The 17,496-nt window shown below is 43.2% G+C and overlaps 1 protein-coding gene across 4 annotated transcripts; it reads left to right on the forward strand.

Annotated features, from left to right (window-relative positions):
* Positions 1–561: 561 nt before the first annotated feature.
* On the forward strand, positions 562–13,403 carry LOC118384455 (keratin, type I cytoskeletal 13-like). Of its 4 annotated transcripts, XM_052518650.1 has the most exons (8): positions 564–812; positions 11,065–11,393; positions 11,501–11,583; positions 11,837–11,993; positions 12,207–12,368; positions 12,484–12,609; positions 12,709–12,929; positions 13,178–13,403. In XM_052518650.1, exons 1-8 carry the CDS (start codon positions 641–643, stop codon positions 13,293–13,295), a joined length of 1,368 nt encoding a protein of 455 aa, XP_052374610.1. In that variant the 5' UTR covers positions 564–640; the 3' UTR covers positions 13,296–13,403. The 4 variants fall into 4 exon arrangements, with proteins under 4 accessions (XP_052374609.1, XP_052374607.1, XP_052374610.1 ...); XM_052518649.1 differs by lacking the exons at positions 11,065–11,393; positions 11,501–11,583; positions 11,837–11,993; ... (1 more) ...; positions 12,484–12,609; positions 12,709–12,929 and adding exons at positions 1,250–1,332; positions 1,588–1,744; positions 1,958–2,119; positions 2,236–2,361; positions 2,461–2,681 and having other exon boundaries at positions 562–1,141; XM_052518647.1 differs by lacking the exons at positions 11,065–11,393; positions 11,501–11,583; positions 11,837–11,993; ... (2 more) ...; positions 12,709–12,929; positions 13,178–13,403 and adding exons at positions 1,250–1,332; positions 1,588–1,744; positions 1,958–2,119; ... (1 more) ...; positions 2,461–2,681; positions 2,930–3,155 and having other exon boundaries at positions 562–1,141.
* The last annotated feature ends 4,093 nt before the right edge of the window (positions 13,404–17,496 follow it).

The raw sequence follows: 17,496 nt of genomic DNA on the forward strand, positions 1-17,496 counted from the left end.
GTTTTTACATAATAAAAAAATAAATATATATATATATATATATATATATGTGTGGTTTTGAAATCCTGTCTACTTTACACTCATTTACAGTGTAAAACAATGTTAAACAAGTCAACCAATTCTGTACTCTACTCTAGAATCTTCACAGAAACTTTGATTGTGTCATGTTCAGTGCAATAGATATGATTTGGAAATAGTCCATGATTGATTGTTAATGTAGGTGGAGTTCTCACATCCAGTAACTGTGTCATCCTTGTCTCACCCTAGTATTAGTCTAAAGATCAAGTTAGGCCTCAAGGCTATCAGGTCATCCTAACTACCAGTTCTACAGTTAGGGATTACTTTCAAATGTCATCTGTTTCTCAACAGTCAAAAATTATAATTCTATGACTTTGCATTGGTGACATTCAATGGAAAGAACTGCCTAAAATCAACAATTGCTTTTGTATGCTCAACAGGTTTGAATCCTAACAACTTTGGCATGCCTGGCGTGCCCTTTTAAAGTAAGTAATTACTGTATTGAGTTCAAGTGTCGTCTGTGTCCTCCTCTCCTCTCACAGCATAAAAGGATCTTAGACCCACTGCTCTGCACTCACTTCTCTCCAGCCAGAGCAGTAAGACATCAGCAGACTCCATCAACATGTCCTTCTCCAGCAGCAGCTCCAGATCCTCCTCAAGCAGATCCATGAAGGGCTCATCTATGGGTTCCTCGCGTATGTCCATGTCTGGTGGTGGTGGCATGTCCATGTCCATGTCTGGTGGAGGCAGCCTCATCAGTGGCATTAGGGCCGGCAGCGTGTATGGGGGTGCAGGTGGCTCTGGGGTGCGCATCTCTAGTGCCAGAGCCTCCAGGTCCTTCTCTGCTGGTGGTGGCAGTTTCGGTGGTGGTGCTGGCTTCGGTGGAGGCTCCAGCTTCAGTATGTCTGGTGGAGGAAGTGACAGCCATGTCATCGGCAACGAGAAGTTCTGCATGCAGAACCTGAACGACCGTCTGGCCACCTACCTGGTGAAAGTTCGCACCTTGGAGAAGGCCAACGCTGAGCTGGAGCTGAAGATCCGCCAGTTCCTCGAGGCCAAGGCCTCCCCCAGTGCTCGCGACTATGGTTCATTCCATGTCATCATCAGAGACCTCCAATCCAAGGTAAGCTTTTTGTATGCCAGTACTGTTACACTTTTATTTCATGCCACATATTGAAAAACTTGCACTATGTATTTTATTTAGAAACAAAAGTATCCATTTGATTTTCAGATGCAGGAAGCCATCCGTGTGAATGGTGCTGTCCATCTAAGCATTGACAATGCCAGGCTTGCCACTGAAGACTTCAGAATGAAGTGAGTTCACTCACCAAATTGGCAAATCTTTTGTCCACTCACTCAGACAAATATTGTCTCAATACCAGAATACCAGTATTGACTCAATACCAGAAAAGTGACCGACTGATTCCGGTCTAGTGTACAAATAAAAATATTGATGCCATCTGTCATGTAAAAAAAAGCTCACACCGTGAAATAGCTCAGGTTCAATGATTACAGAGCAAGTTGAGACACACTGGTACACTGTAAATCATTGTATGTTTTATTATGTAGGTATGAGACCGAGCTGTCCATGCGTCAGTCAGTGGAAGCAGACATCGCTGGGCTGAGGTGTGTTCTGGAAGAGCTGAATATGTCCAAGAAGGACCTGAGCATACAGATTGAGGGGCTGAGAGAGGAGTTGGTCTACCTCAAGAGAAACCATGAGGAGGTCGGGTTCTGATTCCCATACTAGCCTATCTATAGTGTCGGGTCTTAAAATAACAGATCCAGCCAGGCATTACTGTACAACATTTTTGTGAGCAAGTAATACATCATAATCTATGTATTGAAATCCAGAAACATTTGAACAAATCAAGAGACCCACTTTCTGAACCATGATGATGACCTACAGACCAAAATCTGTTTCATTGTCCTTCTGCAGGAGCTGTTGTCCATGCGTGCCCAGATGAGCGGCCAGGTCCATGTGGAGGTTGACGCTGGACCACAGGAAGACCTCAGCAAAGTCATGGCTGAGATTCGCGAACACTACGAGGCTGTCGCTGCCAAGAACAACAGAGAACTGGAGGGCTGGTTCCACGCCAAGGTAATACTTTTTGTCATTATAAAAATGATTGCATAATTTAGGTCCATGATGTCCAAAATGTCCCATCAATTTAATTGTTCATGTAAAAACATTATTTTGGATGGTGTTTTCCACAGACCGAGGCGCTGAATAAGGAGGTCTCAATCAGCACAGAAGTTATCCAAACGTCCAGATCTGAAATCTCAGAAGTCAAACGCACACTGCAGAGTCTTGAAATCGAACTGCAATCACAAATAAGCATGGTAAGACTGTTCAAGAATGTTTCAATGTCTGCCACCCATCAATGAATTTGCTCAACTACTTCCTGATGTTTTGTTTAACTCTTCATTTCTCTCCAATAGAAATCATCCATGGAAAATACCCTCGCAGAGACAAAGAACCGTTACTCCATGCAGCTGTCGGGTTATCAGATGCAGGTGACTAGCTTGGAGGAACAGTTGGTAAATCTCAGGGCTGATTTGCAACGCCAGGGCCAGGAATACAAGATGTTGCTGGACATCAAGACCAGGCTGGAGATGGAAATCGCTGAGTACAGGAGACTGCTGGACGGAGAGGCCAGAAGGTGAGCCAAACAAGCCTATTCTATTAGTCCATCAAATGTTATTCTTAGGCTATCATGGGTGTTTTGATTCTAAACTTTGAGCAAGTTCTAGGCTAGACTCACTTACTTTCTTAGAAGCAAAACAGTGGCCCCACCAGTTTGTACACTACCAGTAGAATCATGTCAAAACCTTGCAAGGTAAGACCTTGCCATATTGTGTTGGGTACAGTCGATGATGTGCTCATTGGTGTTTTCTGTTTGGTCCACAGTGTCTCCTCCTCCTCCTCTACCAGCACCAGGAAGGTCATCACAGTGGTAGAAGAGGTGGTGGATGGGAAAGTGGTCTCCTCCACCCAATCCTCAGCTTCTTCCTATGCACGCCGCTGATGCAGTACATGAGTGTACTGAGGGAAATACAACAACTGATTATCTGACTCACTAAACATCCAGTGCATTTCTGGAAGGCAACAGCAATAAAAAATAATACATCTGAAATCCTTTGTTTGTTCAATTACTTTGTCTTCATAACAGGCTAACATTATACTATTGTTTTTTCACAAAATGTCTGCTTTGGTTTCATGAATGATTTAATTTGTGCCTATTTAATTCAACTTCATTAAATAGTTTCAGTTGTGAGTGGTAAGGTGGAACTTGGTGATTACTAAGTACGGGTGTCACCTAGTGTTGGGTTTAGGGATGCAAGTAGATGTTAAACAAACCTACATATACAGTGGGGCAGAAAAGTATTTAGTCAGCCACCAATTGTGCAAGTTCTCCCACTTAAAAAGATGAGAGGCCTGTAATTTTCATCATCGGTACACTTCAACTATGACAGACAATAAGAAAAAAAATCCAGAAAATCACATTGTAGGATTTTTTATGAATTTATTTGCAAATTATGGTGGAAAATAAGTATTTGGTCACCTACAAACAAGCAAGATTTCTCGCTCTCAGACCTGTAACTTCTTCTTTAAGAGGCTCCTCTGTCCTCCACTCGTTACCTGTATTAATGGCACCTGTTTGAACTTGTATAAAAGACACCTGTCCACAACCTCAAACAGTCACACTCCAAACTCCACTATGGCCAAGACCAAAGAGCTGTCAACGGACACCAGAAGCAAAATTGTTGACCTGCACCAGGCTGGGAAGACTGAATCTGCAATAGGTAAGCAGCTTGGTTTGAAGAAATCAACGGTGGGAGCAATTATTAGGAAATGGAAGACATACAAGACCACTGATAATCTCCCTCGATCTGGGGCTCCACGCAAGATCTCACCCCGTGGGGTCAAAATGATCACAAGAACAGTGAGCAAAAATCCCAGAACCACACAGGGGGGGCTAGTGAATGACCTGCAGAGAGCTGGGACCAAAGTAACAAAGCCTACCATCAGTAACACACTACGCCGCCAGGGACTCAAATCCTGCAATGCCAGACGTGTCCCCCTGCTTAAGCCAGTACATGTCCAGGCCCGTCTGAAGTTTGCTAGAGAGCATTTGGATGATCCATTAAGAGATTGGGAGAATGTCCGATTGTCAGATGAACCCAAAATATAACTTTTTGGTAAAAAGTCAACTCGTCGTGTTTGGAGGACAAAGAATGCTAGGTTGCATCCAAAGAACACTATACCTACTGTGAAGCATGGGGGTGGAAACATCAGTCTTTGGGGCTGTTTTTCTGCAAAGGGACCAGGACGACTGATCCCTGTAAAGGAAAGAATGAATGGGGTCATTATTTTGAGATTTTGAATGAAAACCTCGTTCCATCAGCAAGGGCATTGAAGATGAAATGTGGCTGGGTCTTTCAGCATGACAATGATCCCAAACACACCGCCCGGGCAACGAAGGAGTGGCTTCGTAAGAAGCATTTCAAGGTCCTGGAGTGGCCCAGCCAGTCTCCAGATCTCAACCCCATAGAAAATCTTTGGAGGGAGTTGAAAGTCCGTGTTGCCCAGCAACAGCCCCAAAACATCACTGCTCTAGAGGAGATCTGCATGGAGGAATGGGCCAAAATACCAGCAACAGTGTGTGAAAACCTTGTGAAGACTTACAGAAAACGTTTGACCTCTGTCATTGCCAACAAAGGGTATATAACAAAGTATTGAGATAAACTTTTGTTATTGACCAAATACTTATTTTCCACCATAATTTGCAAATAAATTCATTAAAAATCCTACAATGTGATTTTCTGGATTTTTTTCTTCATTTTGTCTGTCATAGTTACATTTACATTTAAGTCATTTAGCAGACGCTCTTATCCAGAGCGACTTACAAATTGGTGCATTCACCTTATGACATCCAGTGGAACAGCCACTTTACAATAGTGCATCTAAATCTTTTAAGGGGGGGGAGGATTACTTTATCCTATCCTAGGTATTCCTTAAAGAGGTGGGGTTTCAGAACCAGCGGTTCCAGCGGTGTCGTTTGACTTAGCAAACGAGGATCGGATGTCGTCGACCTTCTTTTCAAAATGGTTGACGAAGTCATCTGCAGAGAGGGAGGGGGGGGAGGGGGAGGAGGATTCAGGAGGGAGGAGAAGGTGGCAAAGAGCTTCCTAGGGTTAGAGGCAGATGCTTGGAATTTAGAGTGGTAGAAAGTGGCTTTAGCAGCAGAGACAGAGGAGGAAAATGTAGAGAGGAGGGAGCGAAAGGATGCCAGGTCCGCAGGGAGGCGAGTTTTCCTCCATTTCCGCTCGGCTGCCCGGAGCCCTGTTCTGTGAGCTCGCAATGAGTCGTCGAGCCACGGAGCGGGAGGGGAGGACCGAGCCGGCCTGGAAGATAGGGGACATAGAGAGTCAAAGGATGCAGAAAGGGAGGAGAGGAGGGTTGAGGAGGCAGAATCAGGAGATAGGTTGGAGAAGGTTTGAGCAGAGGGAAGAGATGATAGGATGGAAGAGGAGAGAGTAGCGGGGGGAGAGAGAGCGAAGGTTGGGACGGCGCGATACCATCCGAGTAGGGGCAGTGTGGGAAGTGTTGGATGAGAGCGAGAGGGAAAAGGATACAAGGTAGTGGTCGGAGACTTGGAGGGGAGTTGCAATGAGGTTAGTGGAAGAACAGCATCTAGTAAAGATGAGGTCGAGCGTATTGCCTGCCTTGTGAGTAGGGGGGGAAGGTGAGAGGGTGAGGTCAAAAGAGGAAAGGAGTGGAAAGAAGGAGGCAGAGAGGAATGAGTCAAAGGTAGACGTGGGGAGGTTAAAGTCGCCCAGAACTGTGAGAGGTGAGCCGTCCTCAGGAAAGGAGCTTATCAAGACATCAAGCTCATTGATGAACTCTCCGAGGGGACCTGGAGGGCGATAAATGATAAGGATGTTAATTGAAGTGTACCTATGAAAATTACAGGCCTCTCTTATCTTTTAAAGTGGGAGAACTTGCACAATTGGTGGCTGACTAAATACATTTTTGCCCCACTGTACATGTCCCAGCACGATGATCTAACCTATTTACATGAAACATATTTGCATGAAATATGTTATTTCCAGCACTCATTTGTTGTGAAATGTAATATGATACAATTCAGGTAAAAGTAAAAAGTTTGACAACCATTCCTAATCTCCACTTTGTGTCAGGATTATCAGAAGAACAAGTTACTCCAGGGTGAAACCACCCAAGAGAACAGGAATATAGAAAATCAAGTATGAATGGGCAGGACCTAACCCCCTATTGACGCACCGGTGTTTCAATCTAAGTAACATAATGAACAAAAAATCATCATCAAACCCCATCAGTTTAAGCTGCAAATATCTGTTGCTTGGGCTGCATGGGCTGCGTTTCAACCCACCGCATCCGCCCTCCCATCACCCTTCCGCATCTGCAGTGGAAAGTGGCGGATCTACAGCGCTGTGTGTCAGACCAGGAGACATCCCGAAAATTGGTCTTCTCACAAAAACGTCTGCAGCATCCAAACGGTATAGTATAGATATAACGGAATACTACAAGCAAGCCTGTTTCTCCTCCCAGTCAGACGCAGCCTGCCTGTCTCCCAGACTCTGACTAGCAGTAACAATCTATCCTCCTCTGTATAATGATCAGAAAATATATTTGTAGGCCTAAATTGTGTGTGTGGGGGGGCACTAATCATGTTTATGCAACCTTAAAATACTTCCAAAAACAATTACATTTTTATTTCAAATTGAGAAAATCCACAATAAAAATTGGCCCACTCTAGTTATAGGAATGTGACATTGCACTGAAGAAAGAAGGTTTATTCTTCTTTTTCTTCTTGATTTCAATATGGAATGACTAATGGTATTTGTTTGTTCTGTTTCATGTTGATTAAAAGGCTAATTTTAAGGAGTTAATTTGTATAATTTTGTTATCATATTGTTTTGTAACAATAGTAGAAGTTAATTCAATTGGGGCAGGTGTGGGGCATGGAGGTGCATGAGATGTTCCCCCGTGATAAAAGGGGGGCATGAGTGAAAAGGTTTGGGACCACTGGCCTCGCTGACTATGTAGGGAAGGCTATCAACTCAGCTATATATTCTGTATGGCAAGATGTTGCATTGGAATGTTAAGTCAGTTGATTCACGGGACTGAGAGAGGAAGGAAGTCCCTCTAGCAGGTCTTCTAGGCTCATACACGTGCAGTCAACGTGCTCTGATCATAACACTCTGGTGTCTTAGCTTTGTCTTTGAGTTTAGTAGCCATTTTAGATAGGCCTACTACATAATGGAAGGTAGTGAGCTTTTGAAAGGGTTTGGTCTGATCTCATTGTTTTAAGTCTGGCATTTAAACACACTATCAGAGGATTTTCACCAAACTGGGACAAAATAATGTAGATCGTTTTTGTTATGATACTGTAAAACACAGTTATTTTCTGCTGGTGTTTGAAAAGATTGAAAACTATCAAACCAAAAATATTCACCACAGCAGGCTAAACCTCTCTTCCTCCTCCTCCCTGGGCAGCTGTGGGGTCCTGTCAGCACGGTGTGCCACCCTGCCCCTGTTCTCCCCCCTCCTCCGGACCACACCCTCCCGCAGCTTTATTAACCTGGCTGCCTCCATCACTGCCCGCAGGATGGAGTACTCTGAGAGCCGCACACTAGGGTGAGACTTCATCACACACACAACTCAACTCTGCCCCTCTGTCTTGTCGGCCCCTGTTGACCAGAGGTGATTCTAAAGCCCCACTTTCCTATTCTCAACTTCAATGCCCTTCAGTTAACATGTGGTTGGATTGAAATAGCCCGGAGCGTATTGTATCTTTCCTATATCACAGGCCAATGTTTACTCCTGACTTGTTTTTTTCAAGTGTACATGAGTAGTCCTATGAGCATCTTCTTGATGGATCCCCCTATCCTTCCCCATTCAGTTATGACACTAATGTGGAACGGGGAGATTCTCACAAAAACAATGGTGATCTACGTTTTGCTCTACGACCCCCACAAGTGTCCCGGGTCTCGACTAAAGGTAACCCATACAAATTAATGGAAGTATGGAGGTAGTTTTGTGCCAACAAACATAAAGTGTTAAATATGTGTAAAAAAAATATATATATATATTTATTTATTTCCTGAGCTTTCTTATATCTCTAGGTCAGACACTTCAAAACCTTATTTCATATAATACATTTTTTGACTATCTATTTTTCTATGGGCTATACTGTAGCAGGAAAGGCCAAATTCAAGATTTTATCAAAAAATATACATATATTATTTCTTGATAGATAAAAGGGTCAAAATTACAAATCAAATAGCTAAATGATCCATGTTAACAATTCCATGTCAGCTTAGATCAATCAACTACTTATCTTACTTAAAGTTGAAGTCAGAAGGTTACATACACTTAGGTTGGAGTCATTAAAACTCACTTTTGAACCACTCCACAAATTTCTTGTAAACAAACTATAGTTTTAGCAAGTCGGGTAGGACATCTACTTTGTGCATGACACATGTCATTTTTCCAACAATTGTTGACAGATTATTTCACTGTATCACAACTCCAGTATGTCAGAAGTTTACATACACTAAATTGACTGTGCCTTTACACAGCTTGGAAAATTCCAAAAAATTATGTCATGGCTTTAGAAGCTTCTGATAGGCTAATTGACATGATTTGAGTCAATTGGAGGTTTGCCTATGGATGTATTTAAAGGCCTACCTTCAAACTCAGTGCATCTTTGCTTGACATCATGGGAAAATCAAAAGAAATCAGCCAAGACCTCAGAACAAAAATTGCAGACCTTGTTCATAATAATAATAATAATAATAATAATAAATGCCATTTAGCAGACGCTTTTATCCAAAGCGACTTACAGTCATGTGTGCATACATTCTACGTATGGGTGGTCCCGGGGGAGCAATTTCCAAATGCCTGAAGGTACCACATTCATCTGTACAAACAATAGTACACAAGTATAAACACCATGGGACCACGCAGCCGTCATACCGCTTAGGAAGGAGAGGCGTTATGTCTGAACATACTTTGGTGGGAAAAGTGCAATCAATCCCCGAACCACAGCAAAGGACCTTGTGAAGATGCTTGAGGAAACAGGTACAAAAGTATCTATATCCACAGTAAAATTAGTCCTATATCAACATAACCTGAAAGTCTACTCCGCAAGGAAGAAGTCACTGCTCCACAACTGCCATGAAAAAGCCAGACTACGGTTTGCAACTGCACATGGGGACAAAGAGTGTACGTTTTGGAGAAATGTCCTCTGGTCTGATGTAACAAAAATAGAACTGTTTGGCCATAATGACCATTGTTATGTTTGGAGGAAAAAGGGGGACGCTTGCAAGCCGAAGAACACCATCCCAACTGTGAAGCACGGGGGTGGCATCATCATGTTGTGGGGGTGCTTTGCTGCAGGAGGGACTGGTGCACTTCACAAAATAGAAGACATCATGAGGCCGAAAAATTGTGGATATATTGAAGCAATATCTCAAGACATCATTTAGGAAGTTAAAGCTTGGTCACAAATGGGTCTTCCAAATGGACAATGACCCTAAGCATGCTTGCTAAATTGTGGCAAAATGGCTTAAGGACAACAAAGTCAAGGTATTGGAGTGGACATCAAAGTCCTGACCTCAATCACATAGAAAATGTGTATGCAGACCTGAAAAGTGTGTGCGAGCAAGGAAGCCTACAAACCTGACTCAGTTACACCAGCTTTGTCAGGAGGAATGGGCCAGAATTCACCCAACTTATTGTGGGAAGCTTGTGGAAGGCTACCCAAAACATCTGACCTAAGTTAAACAGGTGTAGAAGGGGAGTTTAATAATGAAATAATAAACATGAGAGAAAAAAAAATACTACCTGATGATTCAGGATTACTGAGGGCTATATGAAGGGAGAGAAATCAGTGTGGTGATGAAGTCCAGGTGTGCTTAATGATGGGGAGCAGGTGTCTGCAATGATGGTTGCCAGGTGTGTGCAATTTGGGTTGCCAGGACCAGTGGTTAGTAGACCGGTGAAGTTGAGCGCCAGAAAGAGGGAGCAGGAGTGACATGGAAGAAGAAGCAGTACGACTTGGCAGGGCCGTGTTTCGGAGGACGCGTGGTTCTCGACCCTTTCCTCTCCCGAGCCCGTACGGGAGTTGCAGCAATGGAACAAGACTGTAACTACCAATTGAATATCACAAAACAGTTTTTACATAAAAAAAATGTATGTATGTATGTATGTATGTATGTATGTATGTACATGTGGTTTTGAAATCCTGTCTACTTTACACTCCTTTACAGTGTAAAACAATGTTAAACAAGTCAACCAATTCTGTACTCTACTCTAGAATCTTCACAGAAACTTTGATTGTGTCATGTTCAGTGCAATAGATATGATTTGGAAATAATACATGATTGATTGTTAATGTAGGTGGAGTTCTCACATCCAGTAACTGTGTCATCCTTGTCTCACCCTAGTATTAGTCTAAAGATCAAGTTAGGCCTCAAGGCTATCAGGTCATCCTAACTACCAGTTCTACAGTTAGGGATTACTTTCAAATGTCATCTGTTTCTCAACAGTCAAAAATTATAATTCTATGACTTTGCATTGGTGACATTCAATGGAAAGAACTGCCTAAAATCAACAATTGCTTTTGTATGCTCAACAGGTTTGAATCCTAACAACTTTGGCATGCCTGGCGTGCCCTTTTAAAGTAAGTAATTACTGTATTGAGTTCAAGTGTCGTCTGTGTCCTCCTCTCCTCTCACAGCATAAAAGGAGCTTAGTTAGACCCACTACTCTGCACTCACTTCTCTCCAGCCAGAGCAGTAAGACATCAGCAGACTCCATCAACATGTCCTTCTCCAGCAGCAGCTACAGATCCTCCTCAAGCAGATCCATGAAGGGCTCATCTATGGGTTCCTCGCGTATGTCCATGTCTGGTGGTGGTGGCATGTCCATGTCCATGTCTGGTGGAGGCAGCCTCATCAGTGGCATTAGGGCCGGCAGCGTGTATGGGGGTGCAGGTGGCTCTGGGGTGCGCATCTCCAGTGCCAGAGCCTCCAGGTCCTTCTCTGCTGGTGGTGGCAGTTTCGGTGGTGGTGCTGGCTTCGGTGGAGGCTCCAGCTTCAGTATGTCTGGTGGAGGAAGTGACAGCCATGTCATCGGCAACGAGAAGTTCTGCATGCAGAACCTGAACGACCGTCTGGCCACCTACCTGGTGAAAGTTCGCACCTTGGAGAAGGCCAACGCTGAGCTGGAGCTGAAGATCCGCCAGTTCCTCGAGGCCAAGGCCTCCCCCAGTGCTCGCGACTATGGCTCATTCCATGTCATCATCAGAGACCTCCAATCCAAGGTAAGCTTTTGTATGCCAGTACTGTTACACTTTTATTTCATGCCACATATTGAAAAACTTGCACTATGTATTTTATTTAGAAACAAAAGTATCCATTTGATTTTCAGATGCAGGAAGCCATCCGTGTGAATGGTGCTGTCCATCTAAGCATTGACAATGCCAGGCTTGCCACTGAAGACTTCAGAATGAAGTGAGTTCACTCACCAAATTGGCAAATCTTTTGTCCACTCACTCAGACAAATATTGTCTCAATACCAGAATACCAGTATTGACTCAATACCAGAAAAGTGACCGACTGATTCCGGTCTAGTGTACAAATAAAAATATTGATGCCATCTGTCATGTAAAAAAGCTCACACCGTGAAATAGCTCAGGTTCAATGATTACAGAGCAAGTTGAGACACACTGGTACACTGTAAATCATTGTATGTTTTATTATGTAGGTATGAGACCGAGCTGTCCATGCGTCAGTCAGTGGAAGCAGACATCGCTGGGCTGAGGTGTGTTCTGGAAGAGCTGAATATGTCCAAGAAGGACCTGAGCATACAGATTGAGGGGCTGAGAGAGGAGTTGGTCTACCTCAAGAGAAACCATGAGGAGGTCGGGTTCTGATTCCCATACTAGCCTATCTATAGTGTCGGGTCTTAAAATAACAGATCCAGCCAGGCATTACTGTACAACATTTTTGTGAGCAAGTAATACATCATAATCTATGTATTGAAATCCAGAAACATTTGAACAAATCAAGAGACCCACTTTCTGAACCATGATGATGACCTACAGACCAAAATCTGTTTCATTGTCCTTCTGCAGGAGCTGTTGTCCATGCGTGCCCAGATGAGCGGCCAGGTCCATGTGGAGGTTGACGCTGGACCACAGGAAGACCTCAGCAAAGTCATGGCTGAGATTCGCGAACACTACGAGGCTGTCGCTGCCAAGAACAACAGAGAACTGGAGGGCTGGTTCCACGCCAAGGTAATACTTTTGTCATTATAAAAATGATTGCATAATTTAGGTCCATGATGTCCAAAATGTCCCATCAATTTAATTGTTCATGTAAAAACATTATTTTGGATGGTGTTTTCCACAGACCGAGGCGCTGAATAAGGAGGTCTCAATCAGCACAGAAGTTATCCAAACGTCCAGATCTGAAATCTCAGAAGTCAAACGCACACTGCAGAGTCTTGAAATCGAACTGCAATCACAAATAAGCATGGTAAGACTGTTCAAGAATGTTTCAATGTCTGCCACCCATCAATGAATTTGCTCAACTACTTCCTGATGTTTTGTTTAACTCTTCATTTCTCTCCAATAGAAATCATCCATGGAAAATACCCTCGCAGAGACAAAGAACCGTTACTCCATGCAGCTGTCGGGTTATCAGATGCAGGTGACTAGCTTGGAGGAACAGTTGGTAAATCTCAGGGCTGATTTGCAACGCCAGGGCCAGGAATACAAGATGTTGCTGGACATCAAGACCAGGCTGGAGATGGAAATCGCTGAGTACAGGAGACTGCTGGACGGAGAGGCCAGAAGGTGAGCCAAACAAGCCTATTCTATTAGTCCATCAAATGTTATTCTTAGGCTATCATGGGTGTTTTGATTCTAAACTTTGAGCAAGTTCTAGGCTAGACTCACTTACTTTCTTAGAAGCAAAACAGTGGCCCCACCAGTTTGTACACTACCAGTAGAATCATGTCAAAACCTTGCAAGGTAAGACCTTGCCATATTGTGTTGGGTACAGTCGATGATGTGCTCATTGGTGTTTTCTGTTTGGTCCACAGTGTCTCCTCCTCCTCCTCTACCAGCACCAGGAAGGTCATCACAGTGGTAGAAGAGGTGGTGGATGGGAAAGTGGTCTCCTCCACCCAATCCTCAGCTTCTTCCTATGCACGCCGCTGATGCAGTACATGAGTGTACTGAGGGAAATACAACAACTGATTATCTGACTCACTAAACATCCAGTGCATTTCTGGAAGGCAACAGCAATAAAAAATAATACATCTGAAATCCTTTGTTTGTTCAATTACTTTGTCTTCATAACAGGCTAACATTATACTATTGTTTTTTCACAAAATGTCTGCTTTGGTTTCATGAATGATTTAATTTGTGCCTATTTAATTCAACTTCATTAAATAGTTTCAGTTGTGAGTGGTAAGGTGGAACTTGGTGATTACTAAGTACGGGTGTCACCTAGTGTTGGGTTTAGGGATGCAAGTAGATGTTAAACAAACCTACATATACAGTGGGGCAGAAAAGTATTTAGTCAGCCACCAATTGTGCAAGTTCTCCCACTTAAAAAGATGAGAGGCCTGTAATTTTCATCATCGGTACACTTCAACTATGACAGACAAAATAAGAAAAAAAATCCAGAAAATCACATTGTAGGATTTTTTATGAATTTATTTGCAAATTATGGTGGAAAATAAGTATTTGGTCACCTACAAACAAGCAAGATTTCTCGCTCTCAGACCTGTAAGTTCTTCTTTAAGAGGCTCCTCTGTCCTCCACTCGTTACCTGTATTAATGGCACCTGTTTGAACTTGTATAAAAGACACCTGTCCACAACCTCAAACAGTCACACTCCAAACTCCACTATAGCCAAGACCAAAGAGCTGTCAAAGGACACCAGAAACAAAATTGTAGACCTGCATCAGGCTGGGAAGACTGAATCTGCAATAGGTAAGCAGCTTGGTTTGAAGAAATCAACGGTGGGAGCAATTATTAGAAAATGGAAGACATACAAGACCACTGATAATCTCCCTCGATCTGGGGCTCCACGCAAGATCTCACCCCGTGGGGTCAAAATGATCACAAGAACAGTGAGCAAAAATCCCAGAACCACACGGGGGGGGGCTAGTGAATGACCTGCAGAGAGCTGGGACCAAAGTAACAAAGCCTACCATCAGTAACACACTACGCCGCCAGGGACTCAAATCCTGCAATGCCAGACGTGTCCCCCTGCTTAAGCCAGTACATGTCCAGGCCCGTCTGAAGTTTGCTAGAGAGCATTTAGATGATCCATTAGAAGATTGGGAGAATGTCCGATTGTCAGATGAACCCAAAATATAACTTTTTGGTAAAAAGTCAACTCGTCGTGTTTGGAGGACAAAGAATGCTAGGTTGCATCCAAAGAACACTATACCTACTGTGAAGCATGGGGGTGGAAACATCAGTCTTTGGGGCTGTTTTTCTGCAAAGGGACCAGGACGACTGATCCCTGTAAAGGAAAGAATGAATGGGGTCATTATTTTGAGATTTTGAATGAAAACCTCGTTCCATCAGCAAGGGCATTGAAGATGAAATGTGGCTGGGTCTTTCAGCATGACAATGATCCCAAACACACCGCCCGGGCAACGAAGGAGTGGCTTCGTAAGAAGCATTTCAAGGTCCTGGAGTGGCCCAGCCAGTCTCCAGATCTCAACCCCATAGAAAATCTTTGGAGGGAGTTGAAAGTCCGTGTTGGCCAGCGACAGCCCCAAAACATCACTGCTCCAGAGGAGATCTGCATGGAGGAATGGGCCAAAATACCAGCAACAGTGTGTGAAAACCTTGGGAAGACTTACAGAAAACATTTGACCTCTGTCATTGCCAACAAAGGGTATATAACAAAGAATTGAGATAAACTTTTGTTATTGACCAAATACTTATTTTCCACCATAATTTGCAAATAAATTCATTAAAAATCCTACAATGTGATTTTCTGGATCTCTTTTCTCATTTTGTCTGTCATAGTTGAAGTGTACCTATGATGAAAATGACAGGCCTCTCTTATCTTTTAAAGTAGGAGAACTTGCACAATTGGTGGCTGACTAAATACATTTTTGCCCCACTGTACATGTCCCAGCATGATGATCTAACCTATTTACATGAAACATATTTGCATGAAATACGTTATTTTCAGCACTCATTTATTGTGAAATGTAATATGATACAATATGATACAATTCAGGTAAAAGTAAAAAGTTTGACAACCATTCCTAATCTCCACTTTGTGTCAGGATTATCAGAAGAACAAGTTACTCCAGGGTGGAACCACCCAAGAGAACAGTAATATAGAAAATCAAGTATGAATGGGCAGGACCTAACCCCCTATTGAAGCACCGGTGTTTCAATCTAAGTAACATAATAAAAAAAATCACCATCAAACCCCATCAGTTTAAGCTGCAGATATCTGTTGCTTGGGCTGCATGGGCTGCGTTTCAACCCACCGTATCCGCCCTTCCGTCACCCTTCCGCATCTGCAGTGGAAAGTGGCGGATCTACAGCGCTGTGTGTCAGACCAGAAGACATCCCGAAAATTGGTCTTCTCACAAAAACGTCTGCAGCATCCAAACGGTATAGTATAGATATAACGGAATACTACAAGCAAGCCTGTTTCTCCTCCCAGTCAGAAGCAGCCTGCCTGTCTCCCAGACTCTGACTAGCAGTAAAATCTATCCTCCTATGATCAGAAAATATATTTGTAGGCCTAAATTGTGTGTGGGGGGGCACTAATCATGTTTATGCAACCAATGTAATTTTTTATTTCAAATTAAGAAAATCCACAATAAAAATTGGCCCATTCTAGTTATAGGAATGTGACATTGCACTGAAGAAAGAAGGTTTATTCTTCTTTTTCTTCTTGATTTCAATATGGAATGACTAATGGTATTTGTTTGTTCTGTTTCATGTTGATTAAAAGGCTAATTTTAAGGAGTTCATTTGTATAATTTTGTTATCATATTGTTTTGTAACAATAGTAGCAGTTAATTCAATTGGGGCAGGTGTGGGGCATGGAGGTGCATGAGATGTTCCCCCGTGATAAAAGGGGGGCATGAGTGAAAAGGTTTGGGACCACTGGCCTCGCTGACTATGTAGGGAAGGCTATCAACTCAGCTATATATTCTGTATGGCAAGATGTTGCATTGGAATGTTAAGTCAGTTGATTCACGGGACTGAGAGAGGAAGGAAGTCCCTCTAGCAGGTCTTCTAGGCTCATACACGTGCAGTCAACGTGCTCTGATCATAACACTCTGGTGTCTTAGCTTTGTCTTTGAGTTTAGTAGCCATTTTAGATAGGCCTACTACATAGTGGAAGGTAGTGAGCTTTTGAAAGGGTTTGGTCTGATCTCATTGTTTTAAGTCTGGTATTTAAACACACTATCAGAGGATTTTCACTAAACTGAGACAAAATAATGTAGATCGTTTTTGTTATGATACTGTAAAACACAGTTATTTTCTGCTAGTGTTTGAAAAGATTGAAGACTATCAAACCAAAAATATTCACCACATCAGGCTAAACCTATCTGAGCATACCACAGATCTCCCTCTCTTCCTCCTCCTCCCTGGGCAGCTGTGGGGTCCTGTCAGCACGGTGTGCCACCCTGCCCCTGTCCTCCCCCCTCCTCCGGACCACACCCTCCCGCAGCTTTATTAACCTGGCTGCCTCCATCACTGCCCGCAGGATGGAGTACTCTGAGAGCCGCACACTAGGGTGAGACTTCATCACACACACAACTCAACTCTGCCCCTCTGTCTTGTCGGCCCCTGTTGACCAGAGGTGATTCTAAAGCCCAATTTCCTGTTCTCAACTTCAATGCCCTTCAGTTAACATGTGGTTGGATTGAAATAGCCCGGAGCGTATTGTATCTTTCCTATATCACAGGCCAATGTTTACTCCTGACTTGTTTTTTTCAAGTGTACCTGAGTAGTCCTATGAGCATCTTCTTGATGGATCCCCCTATCCTTCCCCATTCAGTTATGACACTAATGTAGAACGGGGAGATTCTCACAAAAACAATGGTGATCTACGTTTTGCTCTACGTTTTGCTCTACGTTTTGCTCTAGCCAGACTACGGTTTGCAACTGCACATGGGGACAAAGAGCATACTTTTTGGAGAAATTATGTAACAAAAATAGAACTCTTTGGCCATAATGACCATTGTTATGTTTGGAGGAAAAAGGGGGGAAGCTTGCAAGCCGAAAAGCATGGGGGTGGCAGCATCATGTTGTGGGGGTGCTTTGCTGCAGGAGGGGCTGGTGCACTTCACAAAATAGAAGACATCATGAGGCAGGAAAATGATGTGGATATATTGCAGTAATATGTCAAGACATCATTTAG

This window comes from Oncorhynchus keta, chromosome 5 (genome assembly GCF_023373465.1).
Source record: "Oncorhynchus keta strain PuntledgeMale-10-30-2019 chromosome 5, Oket_V2, whole genome shotgun sequence".
In the NCBI taxonomy this organism is placed as follows: Eukaryota; Metazoa; Chordata; class Actinopteri; order Salmoniformes; family Salmonidae; genus Oncorhynchus; species Oncorhynchus keta.